This window comes from Chelonoidis abingdonii, chromosome 3 (genome assembly GCF_003597395.2).
Source record: "Chelonoidis abingdonii isolate Lonesome George chromosome 3, CheloAbing_2.0, whole genome shotgun sequence".
NCBI classification, from domain to species: Eukaryota; Metazoa; Chordata; order Testudines; family Testudinidae; genus Chelonoidis; species Chelonoidis abingdonii.
The window spans coordinates 141,775,990-141,788,760 of record NC_133771.1 but is presented as its reverse complement, the minus strand read 5'-3'; the positions used below and the strand labels follow the sequence as shown (position 1 = coordinate 141,788,760).

Genomic DNA, 12,771 nt, shown 5'->3' with positions numbered 1-12,771 from the left:
GCTTTACAGATGGGGAAATTGAGGCACAGAATGTTTGACGTGCCCAAAGTTACAGAGGAAGTTGGTGTCAGAAGAAAGGGTTGGATCATAGGAGTTGCTGTGTCATTCCGTAATCATTTGGCTGAGTTTCTCTCCCACTAGTTCACAGCCTATACTGCCTCAATTCTTCTGTATTCCCTTGTATTGTTGTTCTGGTCACCCTCTCTTAATACGAAAATAATTTGTTGGGGCAACTATTCAGCTAATATATTGTAAAAAGTTAGTAACTAAAAAATAAGAAAAAAAAGTGCATGGTACCTGAGATAGTTTCATCTGCATGTGAGCAAACACATGAAGAAAACCAACCACTGCATCCCACAGCCTGCTGTGTGCCAGACTCTGCTGGTTCCCTGTACATGGACCCTACCATGCAGATGACAAGAAAAGGAGAACAGGGTTTATATGCAGGAGAATTACATCAAACATTAGGATAAAATTAGAATCAGGGTACCTAAAATATGACCAGTTGAGAGCTGCTACACAAGCATGTTAAGGAAAGCTGAAACATAAAAGGAATGACAATTTCATTTGATATCACGTTAACAATTACTGTAGAATATCCCTACCACTTCCTTTGCTTTAAGGCAACTAAGGCCACATTTTCAAAGCTCTGTATAAAGAGGGAGCTGAAAAAAATGGATCTCAGTGTTCATGGAACAGTATCAGTTTGCACCTTTAAATTGTAATCTCATGAGGGGCACAGATGTTTAGTCTAATTCTCCTCTACTTAAGCAAGTGTAAACCAGGAGTAACCATGATGAGACTGAGGTAAAATTGTTTCAAGAAGAGATGAATCAGGCCCCTTGTTTTTTGTTCAGCAAGTTTCACCTGTTGTAAAACACTGGTGTTACAATGCTATAATATTTTTACAAACATCAGATGATATTTCAAAGGACAACAAATAAGATAATTATTAACACTGAACAGAAGACTTTGGATGTAGCAGGCCAAATCTGTTAGAGTTGTGTGTATACATTTGCATACCCTCAGCTTCTGCTAATAGTTATTCAAGCCAGTACTTTCACAATTCCCTCCTATGAGCTCTAAAATAATACAGATTTCCATAATGAGGATTTGAATGTGAATAAAAAAAGTACAGTCTGTATGCTTTAAATAAATCCTTCCCAAGAGAAATTACAATGATTAGAGGCCTGAATCTTCACTCGTATAGGTTTCATATCTCTGTTAAGTCCATTTACTTTCAGTGGAGTTAATCCTGACTTACAGTGTGATCAGAATCTGGTCCTATTTTTTAAACATTTTGAGATAATGTCTCAAAAATAGTTCTCAGATAAAGCTACTTTTTTGTTTATCAAAATTATCATTTGTCTGATTAACATAATTGCCATTATTTCATATAGTGGAATTTTAAACAATCTCCTGACAGTTGAACCGCAACTTCTGTAATGAAAATATTGTGTAATCAGAAAAAAGGCCCCAAATTATTTTTAATCACTTCATATTGTCATAAGCAGCATTTCTAACTTGATTATTTTACATGAGGAAAGGCTAGTATATTGTAGCATACTGGTATGTGACATTCACTAAGATATAAATGAATTATATGGGACCTCAGTCTGCAAGAAAAGTGTCCGTTTATGGGGAAAGAAGTTCTGTATGTGGATAGAGGATCCAATATAGTATAGGATGAATGGTAGTGAACTAAGTTAAGGCTGCCTAACACTTTCCCTAACATTTATCACACTTCCTTTTTTAAGAGAACAATAAAAGTAAAACACAGGAGAATTTGATTCTTTAAAAATTCTAGCTAGTTACATAGGAAAGAAAAACTACATTAAACAATTTTATGAATATTGCAAAGCCAAGTACCCAAAAGTCAGGAAATGCCAGAATTCAAGTTTTCCATAGAACCAAGCTTCCAAGGGAGTAGTGGTGACAAAAAAACCTAACTGGCTTCAAGACTGAGCTTGATAAGTTTATGGAGTAGATGATATGATGAGACTGCCTACAATGGCATGAAGCCGATCTGCAACTGCTAGTAGCAAAGATCTCCAACGGTGGGTGATGGGACACTAGATGGGAAGGGCTCTGAGATGCTACAGAAAATTATTTTCCAGATGTCTGGCTGCGGATCTTGCGCAGATGCTCAAGGTCTAACTGATCACCATATATGGGATCAAGAAGGAATTTTCCCCCAGGTCAGCCTGGCAGAGACCATGGGATATTTTTCCTTCCTCTGTAGCATGGGGCATGGATCACTTGCACGTTTAAACTAGTGTAAATGGTGGAGTCTCTGTAACTTGAAGTCTCTAAATCAAGATTTGAGGAATTTAGGAACTCACAGAGTTTATGGATCTTTTACAGGAGTGGGTGGGTGAGGTTCTGTTGCCTGCAATAGGCAGAAGGTCAGACTAGATGAGCATATCTGGAGATATTTAAGAATAGGTTAGATAAATGTCTATCAGGGATGGTCTAGACAGTATTTGGTCCTGCCATGAGGGCAGGGGACTGGACTCGATGACCTCTGAAGGTCCCTTCCAGTCCTAGAGTCTATGAATCTATGATGGTCTCTTCTGGCCTTAAAGTCTATGAGTCCCCTTGCCTCAGTCAGTGCACAGAATGAATGGTTCTCACGGAATGACACAGCTATTCAGTTTTTTTCTTATCTTTCAGTGTGTGGCTCCATATTTTATTTGTTGCACCCCTTCCAAGCCCTGCACTCAGTACAGAATTATTAATATCTTCTACAACTTTTCTATGGCGTTCATTACATCCTGCCAGGAGTTTCTTCTTGTTTATTGCAAATAGGGCCCAGGTCAAGCTAGTCTCTGCAGATCTAAAACGTGGCATATGTCATGGGGAGAGAATTTTCTCAAGCAGTGTATTTAGAGCTTTATAATCAGCCCTAGCACTTTACACTCCAGCCAGAGCACTGATTGAATATGCCACATAATATTCCACTTACTAAGCACACAGCCACATTCTACGTTAGTTTTACTTTTCAGATAAAGTAAATGTGAAGAACGCATTAGGATGCATTGCAGTAGTACAGTCTTGAGGTGTAAAACCAAATTATAATGGCAAGGATCCTACTGGAAAGAAAAGGACACAACTGGCTACATATTGGGACACAAGTAGTCTTGGTTAGCAAAAAAGGAGATAATTCAAAGATATCTGGGAATCTGCTAGATTCTTAGGTTGCAAAAATATAACAAATGGCTACTACACATATTTCAAAACATTTCTTACTAATTTCATGCAAATGACAATGTGAGCAGTTTACCTGAATATACTCTGTGAGAGTATTGAAGACCTGTTTTGCAACTTGAATTGCTTTGGAGAAATTACGTTGTCCTTGCTCATCAATAACATCCTTCCCAGAATAATACCAGTAGAAATCACTAATTGATTCCTATAAAACAAATGTAGGAAACAACATACACAGGTCAGATATTCAAACTGCCCCTCCTGGGTTCGTCAGCATTTTCATAAAGTAGACTTAAAAAAGAAACTTAGTTGTGAGCAAACAATTTGTTTCCATTCATTCATATGGATTTGAAATAATCTCAGAGATTTTCGATATCATCAACATAATGCATTTTCTCTCTCATTGTCAGTGAAACTCAGGGAAAAACAAAACAAAATCAAAAATCCCTTCAAAATCTAACTTTTGTCTTTGCAACTTTTGTCTTGATTACCTGGGCTTTTTATTTCAAGCTTCACACAAACATAAGGGTCCTTAAACTGAATATATCATTAACACAGTGCTGTGTGCCATTCATGTGAACTACGTCTCTTTATACTGTCTTTATACTCTCTGCCTGTCAGCTAGCTTAATCAAGGAACTGAATATTCTTTGTGCACAGAATTCTTTTTTCCATCTTCTTTAAAGAATGCCAGTTGAAACTTCATCAAAATGAGCTACAAAACATAAAAGGGTTTATTGTTGTTATTACCACCAAGCCTCTAAAGAACTTGCAAGGTCACACAGTAATACTGACAACAGCAGTGACAACTAGAAAAGGATTGATTTTCCACATACTGGAATTTTTAGAAACAACAACAAAAAATGCTAAAAGGAAATTTTATTGGTTAAATTAAAAATAAAGATACTGTGAGGTGTGCAGTAATGTGGATTTTCAGACAGACGAGACATATAGGTAAAATGATAAATATGTTTACTGCAGTACTCCTTCTATGTGCTTCACGTACTTGATTCAGAAAAGGAATGAGATCTTCTGCATTACCCTTTGATGGATTATGACAATGTGATGCTTTCCCAGAGAAATGGGATTTTGATATTATCTCTTTAAACTAAAGCTAATCAGCACAAATTGTTCAGAGGCTCAGTTTGGATAGGAACCCCAGACCAGACTGAAGCCTCCAAATAGCACAGAACATTGCAGCACATCTCCTCAGCAACATAGACTATGATGAACACATGAAACCTGTCTTCCACTCTCTACACTGGTTCCTGATAGAACATCAAGTCAAATTCAAGGTCTTGGTCCCTATTTTCAGGGCACTCTATGGCCTAAAGCTTCCCTAAAGCTCCACAATGAAGACCATGGTTGACAACTATGCTCCTCTGGCACAATGAAACTCTCTACAATAAAGGTAAAGCTTGTTTGAGGGAGACAGAACTTTCTTGGTCTGTGTGTGTGGAATGAACTCTCCGAGGAACTAAGGACCATCACAAACCTCACCACATTTAACTCCAAGTGCAAGGTGCAGTTCTTTGATCTTGCCTTCTCTGATATATATGCATAGCAATGTGTGTGTTCACACAAACACATGCACTCATTGCTAAGCATCTGAATATACACACAAAAAAACCCCTCCCCACCGTACAAGATGAGAGAACAAAAAATATGTTGCCAGACATGTACTCATGTCACTAAACACTGCTGGAAGGCAGTGAGATACTACAGTGCTGAACACAGCATAAAACCTATATGGAATAGAATAGGATTGTGTACTTGAAATGGATAATCTCCAATATTCAGTAACCTGTGGTAATTCCACATCATAATGCAAGGAAATGGGTCAAATGGTCACCATAGAGAATACAGAAAATGCATACTGTGATTGGGCAAAACCACAGGTTAGGGCTCAACAGGTGCTGAGAACATATGAGCAGCAGAAAAACCTGTTCTTGGTTTAAGTAGTAGTACTCAATTTTTTTCATAGTAGGACCCCATACTATCTAGCCAAGAACTGCCTCCATTTAACAATATGGAGTTTAAGTGTCTCCTTTTAGCTTGTCTCTTCTGTTGCTGTTGTGGCTGCAACTTCTGGTGAAGGAGGCATAAATGAAGTCAGATGAAGGGAACTGCTTCTGGAAACAGACCATGAACCTCCTTCTCTAGCTCGGCTGTAAGTCTGGTCTTTCCATCAAAGTTCTGTTGTCTCAAATTTTCCAACCTTGCTAATAATCTCTTGCTGTCAGAAAGGAGATCTTGCACCTTGGACTGAGCTTCCTGTAAGCCAGAATGCCAGTGGGGAGTGATGTCAGACATCACAGAACTCACCAGTGTATCCGATGCACCATAGGAAGCACAGAGGCCTACCTGGGAACCCATGAAATGCCCAGTGATAACGTCTTTTGCTGCCATCTTCTGCTCCCCAAGGAAATGATTTAGCAAAAACGGAAAACCTAGTCCCAAAACCTGCAATTGATATCAGACTATCTCCAAGAAGCAGCTTCAGATCCCTTTTTCAGTGTCTCCAAAAATGGAGTATGAGGGACATCCAAGTGCAGCAGCATTGTGATGAATGTGTAATATACTGGTAAATGTAACGTAGGCCTAGTTTACTCATAATCAAAGCAAAATAAAGCATCTCTGTGTTAAGGCACATGAGGTATAGATGGAAATAGTAAAAGGCAGCTACCTCTATTTATTTGAAATTAGTATGTAAAATGGGTTTACCTGAACTCTCAGTAAGTAATCCACAGTGGAGATTATAATATTGACAGTTGTGTTGTTACCAGTTTGAGTTCTCAAATAATTCTGAAAATCTAAAAATGAGAGGATGAGTTCAAGTTAAAATTTATTTAAATCTCAAATATTTTCAGAACTATTTATTAAAATAAATTCTGGTATAATCCATTGGTCAAAACCTACTTTAAAGAATTGAAAAATCTTTTAAGTAACTTTCCTGTTTAAATCCATATTTTAATTCAGTGATCCATTTACCTCTTCCTGAATGGTACCATCTTATTGAGGAGATCATGTAACAGTTTACACATTCTAATATCTGCTTTCTCCTGTGAACATAGTATAAGTCTGACTTTGATCTCACTTATCTCAATTTTACACTGATGTCCCTACATTAACGTCACTTGAGTTATTCCCGATTTACAATAGTCTAAATGAGATCCGAATTAAATCTTATGCCATTACTGATGACAATTACATGAATATGTTTGACAGCTATAAACTGGAATAAGACGGTTACTCACCTTTGTAACTGTTTGTCTTCGAGATGTGTTGCTCATATCCATTCCAGTTAGATGTGCGAGCGCCGTGTGCACGTTCGTCGGAAAACTTTTTACCCTAGCAACACTCGGCGGGTCGGCTGGGTGCCCCCTGGAGTGGCGCTGCTATGGCACCAGATATATACCCCAGCCAACCCGGCCACCCTTCAGTTCCTTCTTGCCAGCTACTCCCACAGTGGGGAAGGAGGGTGGATTTGGAATGGATATGAGCCACACACCTCGAAGAACAACAGTTACAAAGATGAGTAACTGTCTTTTCTTCTTCGAGTGATTGCTCATATCCATTCCAGTTAGGTGATTCCCAAGCCTTACCTAAGCCGAGGTGTCGGAGTGAGATGTGGCAGCGTGCAGAACCGCTGCGCCAAAGGCTGCATCATCTCTAGACTGTTGGACCAAAGCATAGTGTGAAGCAAAGGTGTGGACCGATGACCAGGTCGCTGCGCGGCATATCTCCTGGATAGGCACGTGGGCCAGGAAAGCGGCTGAAAGCCTGAGCTATGGTGAATGCGCAGTGAGGTGGGACCGAAGGACTTTGAGCCAGGTCCAGGCATTGTGCGTATGCACGCTGTTACCCAAGAGGAGATCCTCATGGGGCCGGTAGATGACCTTTTCATGAGTTCAGCGACTGCCACGGAACAGCTCGGGGGGATTTTCGGAAGGCTTTGTCCACTCGATATAAAAAGCCAGCGCCCTCAGTATCTTAAGGAGATGCTAACTGCTGCTCCCGTTCTGAGAGAGTAGGGCTTTCGGAAAGAAGGACCGGGGGGTGAAGATGTCCTTTGGTTGATATGGTAAGGCCGACTACTTAGGTAGGAACGCCGGATGAAGCGCAACTGTACCTTGTCCTTGTTGAAAGACAGTAATGATGGCGGGGATCCACGTAGCGCCCGAAGTTCCGAGAAGAGCCTTCTGGCGATGTAATGGCCATTTAGGAAGGGACTGTCTTCCACAAAGGTTACAGGAGCGAGCAAGTCCGCCAAATGGCTCAAATGGCGATGCTATAAGTCTTGCTTAGGACTAAGTTGAGTCCCAGGTGGGGGCGGGTGTTGTACTGGGGGGTAGAGGCGCTCCAGGCCTTAAGGAATCTGGTGGATAAGGGGTGGGAAAACACGGAGTGGCCACTTTCTCCAGGATGGATGTTGAGATAGCGCCAAGTGCCACCCTCAGAGAGATATCGCACCTGTTGCTTAGAGACCAGAGATTAGTCCAGACCAACGTGATCGAGGCCTCAGAAGGTATAGTAACGTTCTTGCGTTGTAACACCAGCAGGGGAGAACGTTCACATCTTGGCCATGACGTGACCGAGTGGAAGCTTTCTGCTACTAGGGAAAATAATTTGCCTGTACCGGAGCGGAACAGCGGAAAGCTCCGATGTGTTCAGCCATGCAGGAGCACGCCTGAGGTGAGGGCCCGTAGGGTCGGGTTGGCGAAGACTGCCGTTGGTCCTGCGTTTATGAGGTCTGGAAGGAGTGGAGGGTAACTGGGGGCCATGGACAGGTTGAGCAGGGTTAGAATGTACAGTGTTGTCTGGGCACCGCTGGGCGCGTCAGAATTAGATGCACTCGTCCCCAGCGAAGTTTTATTGGACCTTGTGAACCAGAGGGAATGGTGGGAAGGGCATAGAGCGGCGCCTCCACGACATGAGGAATGCGTCTTGATCGACCCCGGTGAAAGGACCCTGGCAAGGAGCAGGAACGGCTTGGCACTTCCGTTCGTGCGAGAGTGCGAACGGTCTTGAGTTGGAAACCCCCACCTCTGGAAGATCGATGTAATAACGTCTGTCTTATCGACCATTCGTGAAGAGGAAGGATCTGCTCAGCTGATCCGCCAGAGTGTTCCGAATCCCTGGAAGAAAGAACGCCACCGGTCTATTCGAGGGCTATGCAGAAGTCCCAGAATCGAATGGTCTCTTGACACAGGGGAGAAGAGCGAGTCCCTCCCTGTTTGTTGATATAATACATGGCCGTTGTGTTGTCTGTAAACACTGAGACACAACGGCCGTGAAGATGTTGCTGGAACGCCTGGCACGTGAGGCGGACTGCTCTCAGTTCTCGGACATTTATGTGGAGCATCAGCTCCTGCGAAGATCAAAGGCCCTGTGTACGAAGGTGACCTAGGTGAGCCCCCCAACCGAGAGATGACGCATCTGTCATTAGGGACAGTGAGGGCTGTGGTGGATGGAACGGTAGCCCTGCACACACCAGGGAGGGAGTTAGCCACCAGTCGAGGGAGCGTAAGGTGCTCGGGGGAACTGTCACCAGAATGTCTATTGGGTCCCTGCCCGGATGGTAGACTGAATTGAACCATGTTTGAAGGGGCCGCAGGTGGAGCCTGGTATATTTGGTCACATAAGTACATGCGGCCATGTGGCCTAGTAGGCTGAGACACGTGCGAGCCGAGGTGGTTGGGGAGGTCTGCAGACCTCGAATGATTGTCGCAATCGCTTGGAAATGTGGCTGAGGGAGGCAGACCCTGGCTCGAGTGGAGTCCAGGGTCACCCCTGTGAAGTCCATCCTTTGTGTGGGGACCAGGCTGGACTTTTCCGCATTGAGGAGCAGCCCCAACCAGGAGAATAGGTCCGTGATTATGCCCACGTGCTGTCGGACCTGAGTCTGGGAGGTTCCCTTGATGAGCCAGTCATCCAGATACGGAAATACATGTATCTGCTGCTGACGGAGATAGGCGGCGACGACGGCCATGCACTTCGTGAACACCCTTGGGGCCGTGGAGAGGCCAAAGGGGAGGACAGTAAATTGGAAGTGCTGGTGATTGACCACAAAGCGGAGATACCTCCTGTGCGGAGGGAAGATGGCAATGTGGAAGTATGCGTCCTTCATGTCGAGGGCAGCATACCAGTCTCCAGGATCCAAGGACAGGATGATAGTCCCCAGGGAGACCATACGGAACTTCAACTTGACCATAAACTTGTTGAGGCCTCGCAGGTCTAGGATAGGCCTGAGGCCTCCCTTGGACTTGGGAATCAGAAAGTAGCAGGAGTAAAACCCCTTCCCTTTCTCATCTGATGGTACCTCCTCTACTGCTCCTGCAGCGAGAAGAGACTGCACTTCTTGTAAGAGGACTTGCTTGTGAGAGGGGTCCCTGAAGAGGGACTGGGTCGGGGGGTGGGAAGGCGGGGATGAAACAAATTGGAGGTGGTATCCTTGTGTAGCGAGGGGTCCCCCCTCCCCCACGCTCCTGAGGGGAATAGGCCAGAGAAGGTGCGGCCCCGGGCGGAGGCCCGGCCGCCTGTCCCTGCCCCCCGGGAAGTCAAGGGGTGGGACAGGAAGTCCAAGGCCCCCACCGCCTGTCCCCGCCCCCCAGAAGTCAAGGGGCAGGACAGGAAGTACAAAGGCCCGGCCCCAGCCCTCAGTTAGGAGGAGGCTGCCAGAGAAGGCAGACGCTGGGGCCCGAGCTCCCGCTGGGCCTGGCTTACCCCGCACCCGGTATCCGGAGGAGTACTGGCCTGACCTCCCCTGGGGCCAGTACCCAGAGAAGCCAGCTGAGCTGTCTGACGCTCGGCCTGTGGAGGACTGGACCGGACCACCCGACCCCTGGTACCCTGAGGAGTGGACCGGACCGCCCGACCCCCGGTACCTTGAGGAGTACACTGGACCTCCCGCTGCCGGACCCTCTGAGAAACCCATGGTTTGGGACCCCCTGGACGACGCAGGTGAAGGGCAGGTACCCAGTGAGGGGGAGGCTGGAAGTGGCCCGGGGGCAGCCGACCCTTGTCCGGCTGCAGACTCGCCTGAGCCCATGTCAGTGTGTTTCGGTCAGGATCCCCCACTGATCACCAGCAGCGTTGACCGCTGCTAGGGCCCTGGGCTGGAACGCAGTGGAGTGGGAGGGCCTGCGTTCCCCCTGCCACCCCTTTAAGGGTGGCAGACTCCCCCTCCCTTTGCCTGAGGAGACCATCTACAGTGGTTGCCTTATCGCTCAGCCCTGCTGTGAGGCCTGAGCCTAACTGTGTGTGTTGCCCTGCCCTACCCAAGGGCCTGGGCTTATATATACTGTTGCCTTATCGCTCAGCCCTGCTGTAAGGCCTGAGCCTAACTGTGTGTGTTGCCCCGCCCTGTCCAAGGGCCTGGGCTGGCATAGACTCCTGGCTTCGTGCCCAGCCCGACCGGCAGGGCCGGAGCCCCCTACTAACTGTTGGCGGTTCCCTCAGCACCCCAACAAGGGACGGGCCCCAGGCCGAAGGAGTGCGGTGAGCCGGTGCAACTCCCCTCCCGCCCCCTTTGAGGAGGGTTGAGCCCCGGTCCCGCCGTACTACACCTTGTTTCACCGTGTGTAGGACCCAGAGATCTGAGGTCAGTTGGGACCACACCGGGAGGAAGTAGGAGAGATGGTTGGAGAAGGGAGGAGAAGGATCCTGTCCTGAAACTGGTACGCCGTCCTCGTGCGCACCTTCAAAAGGTAGACTTAGGCCCAGAGGTGCCTTTGGGGGCCCGTGGTTTTGACCCCCTTGGGGCCTGGACTGGTGTCTACAGTCACCCCGCCCGCGTCTTCTACTGAAGTCTTGCCTGTGCCGGGGCACAAAGTATGGGCGGTGGGGTTGAGGCTGGAAGGGTCTACATTGGGTCACAGGGGTATGGATGCCCAACGAGCGCATGATGACCCTGTTGTCTTTTAAACTCTGCAACATGGGGTCAGTCTTCTCAGAGAACAAAACCTTGCCATCAAAGGGTAAGTCCTGGATGGTGTATTGGAGCTCGGGTGGCAGGTTGGAGACCTGGAGCCAGGAGATACGCCTCATGGTGATACCTGAGGCTAGAGTTCTGGCTGCCGAGTCGGCCGCATCGAGAGAAGCTTGGAGGGAGGTTCTGGCCACCTTCTTCCCTTCTTCAAGGAATGCGGCAAATTCTTGACGCGAGCCTGGGGATAGTAGTTCTGTGAACCTACCCACCTCCACCCAGGTGTTGTAGCTATAATGGCTCAGGAGAGCCTGCTGATTGGCCACCCGGAGCTGCAGGGCACCTGCCGAATACACCTTGCGGCCCAGCAGGTCCATCCGCCTAGCCTCCTTAGATTTGGGGGCTGGTGCCTGTTGGCCATGGTGTTCCCTTTTGTTGACCGATTGGAAAACTAATGAGGAGGGAGGAGGGTGGACATATAGGTATTCGTACTCCCGAGAGGGTACTATGTATTTCCTCTCGACTCCCTTTGCTGTAGGGGGAATGGAGGCTGGGGACTGCCATAAGGTGTCGGCAGTGGCCTGGATGGTCTTAATGAAGGGCAGAGCCACCCTAGTGGGGGCATCCGCCAACAGGATGCTCACGACGGGGTCCTTGACCTCTGGGACTTCCTCTACTGGGAGGTTGATGTTAAGCACCACCCTTCTAAGGAGGTCCTGATGAGCCCTGAGGTCTATCGGTGGGGGCCCTGATGACGAGGTCCCTGCCACTGCCTCATCTGGAGAAGAAGAGGATGACACTCCGGGGATGAGAGGGTCCTGAATGGCCTCTTGCTCATGGGTCGGTTCCTGCTCTAGCGGCACCGGGGAGTCTGGCGGATGGATCATCTGCTCCTCTGTCCCAGCTGGAGGGGGACAGCTGATGGTGGCCTCAGGCGCCCGATGCTCTGAGGGAGCGGAGCGAGTCTGGGCCAAAGGAGCACCCTGGGCCTGGTAGTACACCCAGGGTGTCCAAAAGGACCACTGTTGAGGTCCCGTGTCCTGAGAGTGGACATCCTGGAAGACCCCGATAGGTACCTCCGTATCACGGTCCTGGTCGTAGTAACTGTCTATGTGGGAGAACACCGACATCTGCCTGGATGGCCATGGAGGAGCAGAGAAACCTTGGGCTGAGGTTCCGATGGACCTTGCTGCCCTGCTTAGCGGGCACCGGTGCCGGTATTCAGAACGGTACTGTGATCGAGACTGGGACCTGCGACCAGACCAGTGCTGGGAGGTCGACCGGGATCTCGAGTCCCTGCGACGTGAGCGGCTCCAGGAGGTGCGGTGCCTGGGTCGGTGCCAGGAACTAGAGCGGTGCCGCAAATAGCGAGGTGGGGAGTGTGAATCCGACCAGTGCCGTGAGTCTGACCGGTGCCATGTAGGGGAACCGTGCTGGGACTGCGAGCGGCGTTGAGAGTGGGAGCGTCGTCTCAACCGCGAGTGCCTGCGGGACCGCGATCTTGAGCGGTGCCGGTCCGCTGAGCCGACAGACGGTGGTCTGGTCAGGTTCGGCTTGCCCATAGATTGGATTACCTGCACCTGCGGTGCCAGGGGTAGGGGGAGTGCCGTATCCATGAGGGCGATCAAGTCTCTCGCC

General features: G+C 47.8%; 1 protein-coding gene across 3 annotated transcripts in view; it reads right to left on the bottom strand.

Annotated features, from left to right (window-relative positions):
• RYR2 (ryanodine receptor 2) overlaps window positions 1-12,771 on the bottom strand; it is a 749,362-nt gene that overhangs the window by 73,019 nt on the left and 663,572 nt on the right. For all 3 annotated transcript variants that reach the window (XM_075064183.1, XM_075064184.1, XM_075064185.1), the window contains 3 exons: window positions 5,931-6,019; window positions 3,284-3,412; window positions 298-402 (listed from right to left, as the gene is read on the bottom strand). In XM_075064183.1, the coding sequence (XP_074920284.1) occupies window positions 298-402; window positions 3,284-3,412; window positions 5,931-6,019 (323 nt within the window). The remainder of the gene's footprint in view (window positions 1-297; window positions 403-3,283; window positions 3,413-5,930; window positions 6,020-12,771) is intronic.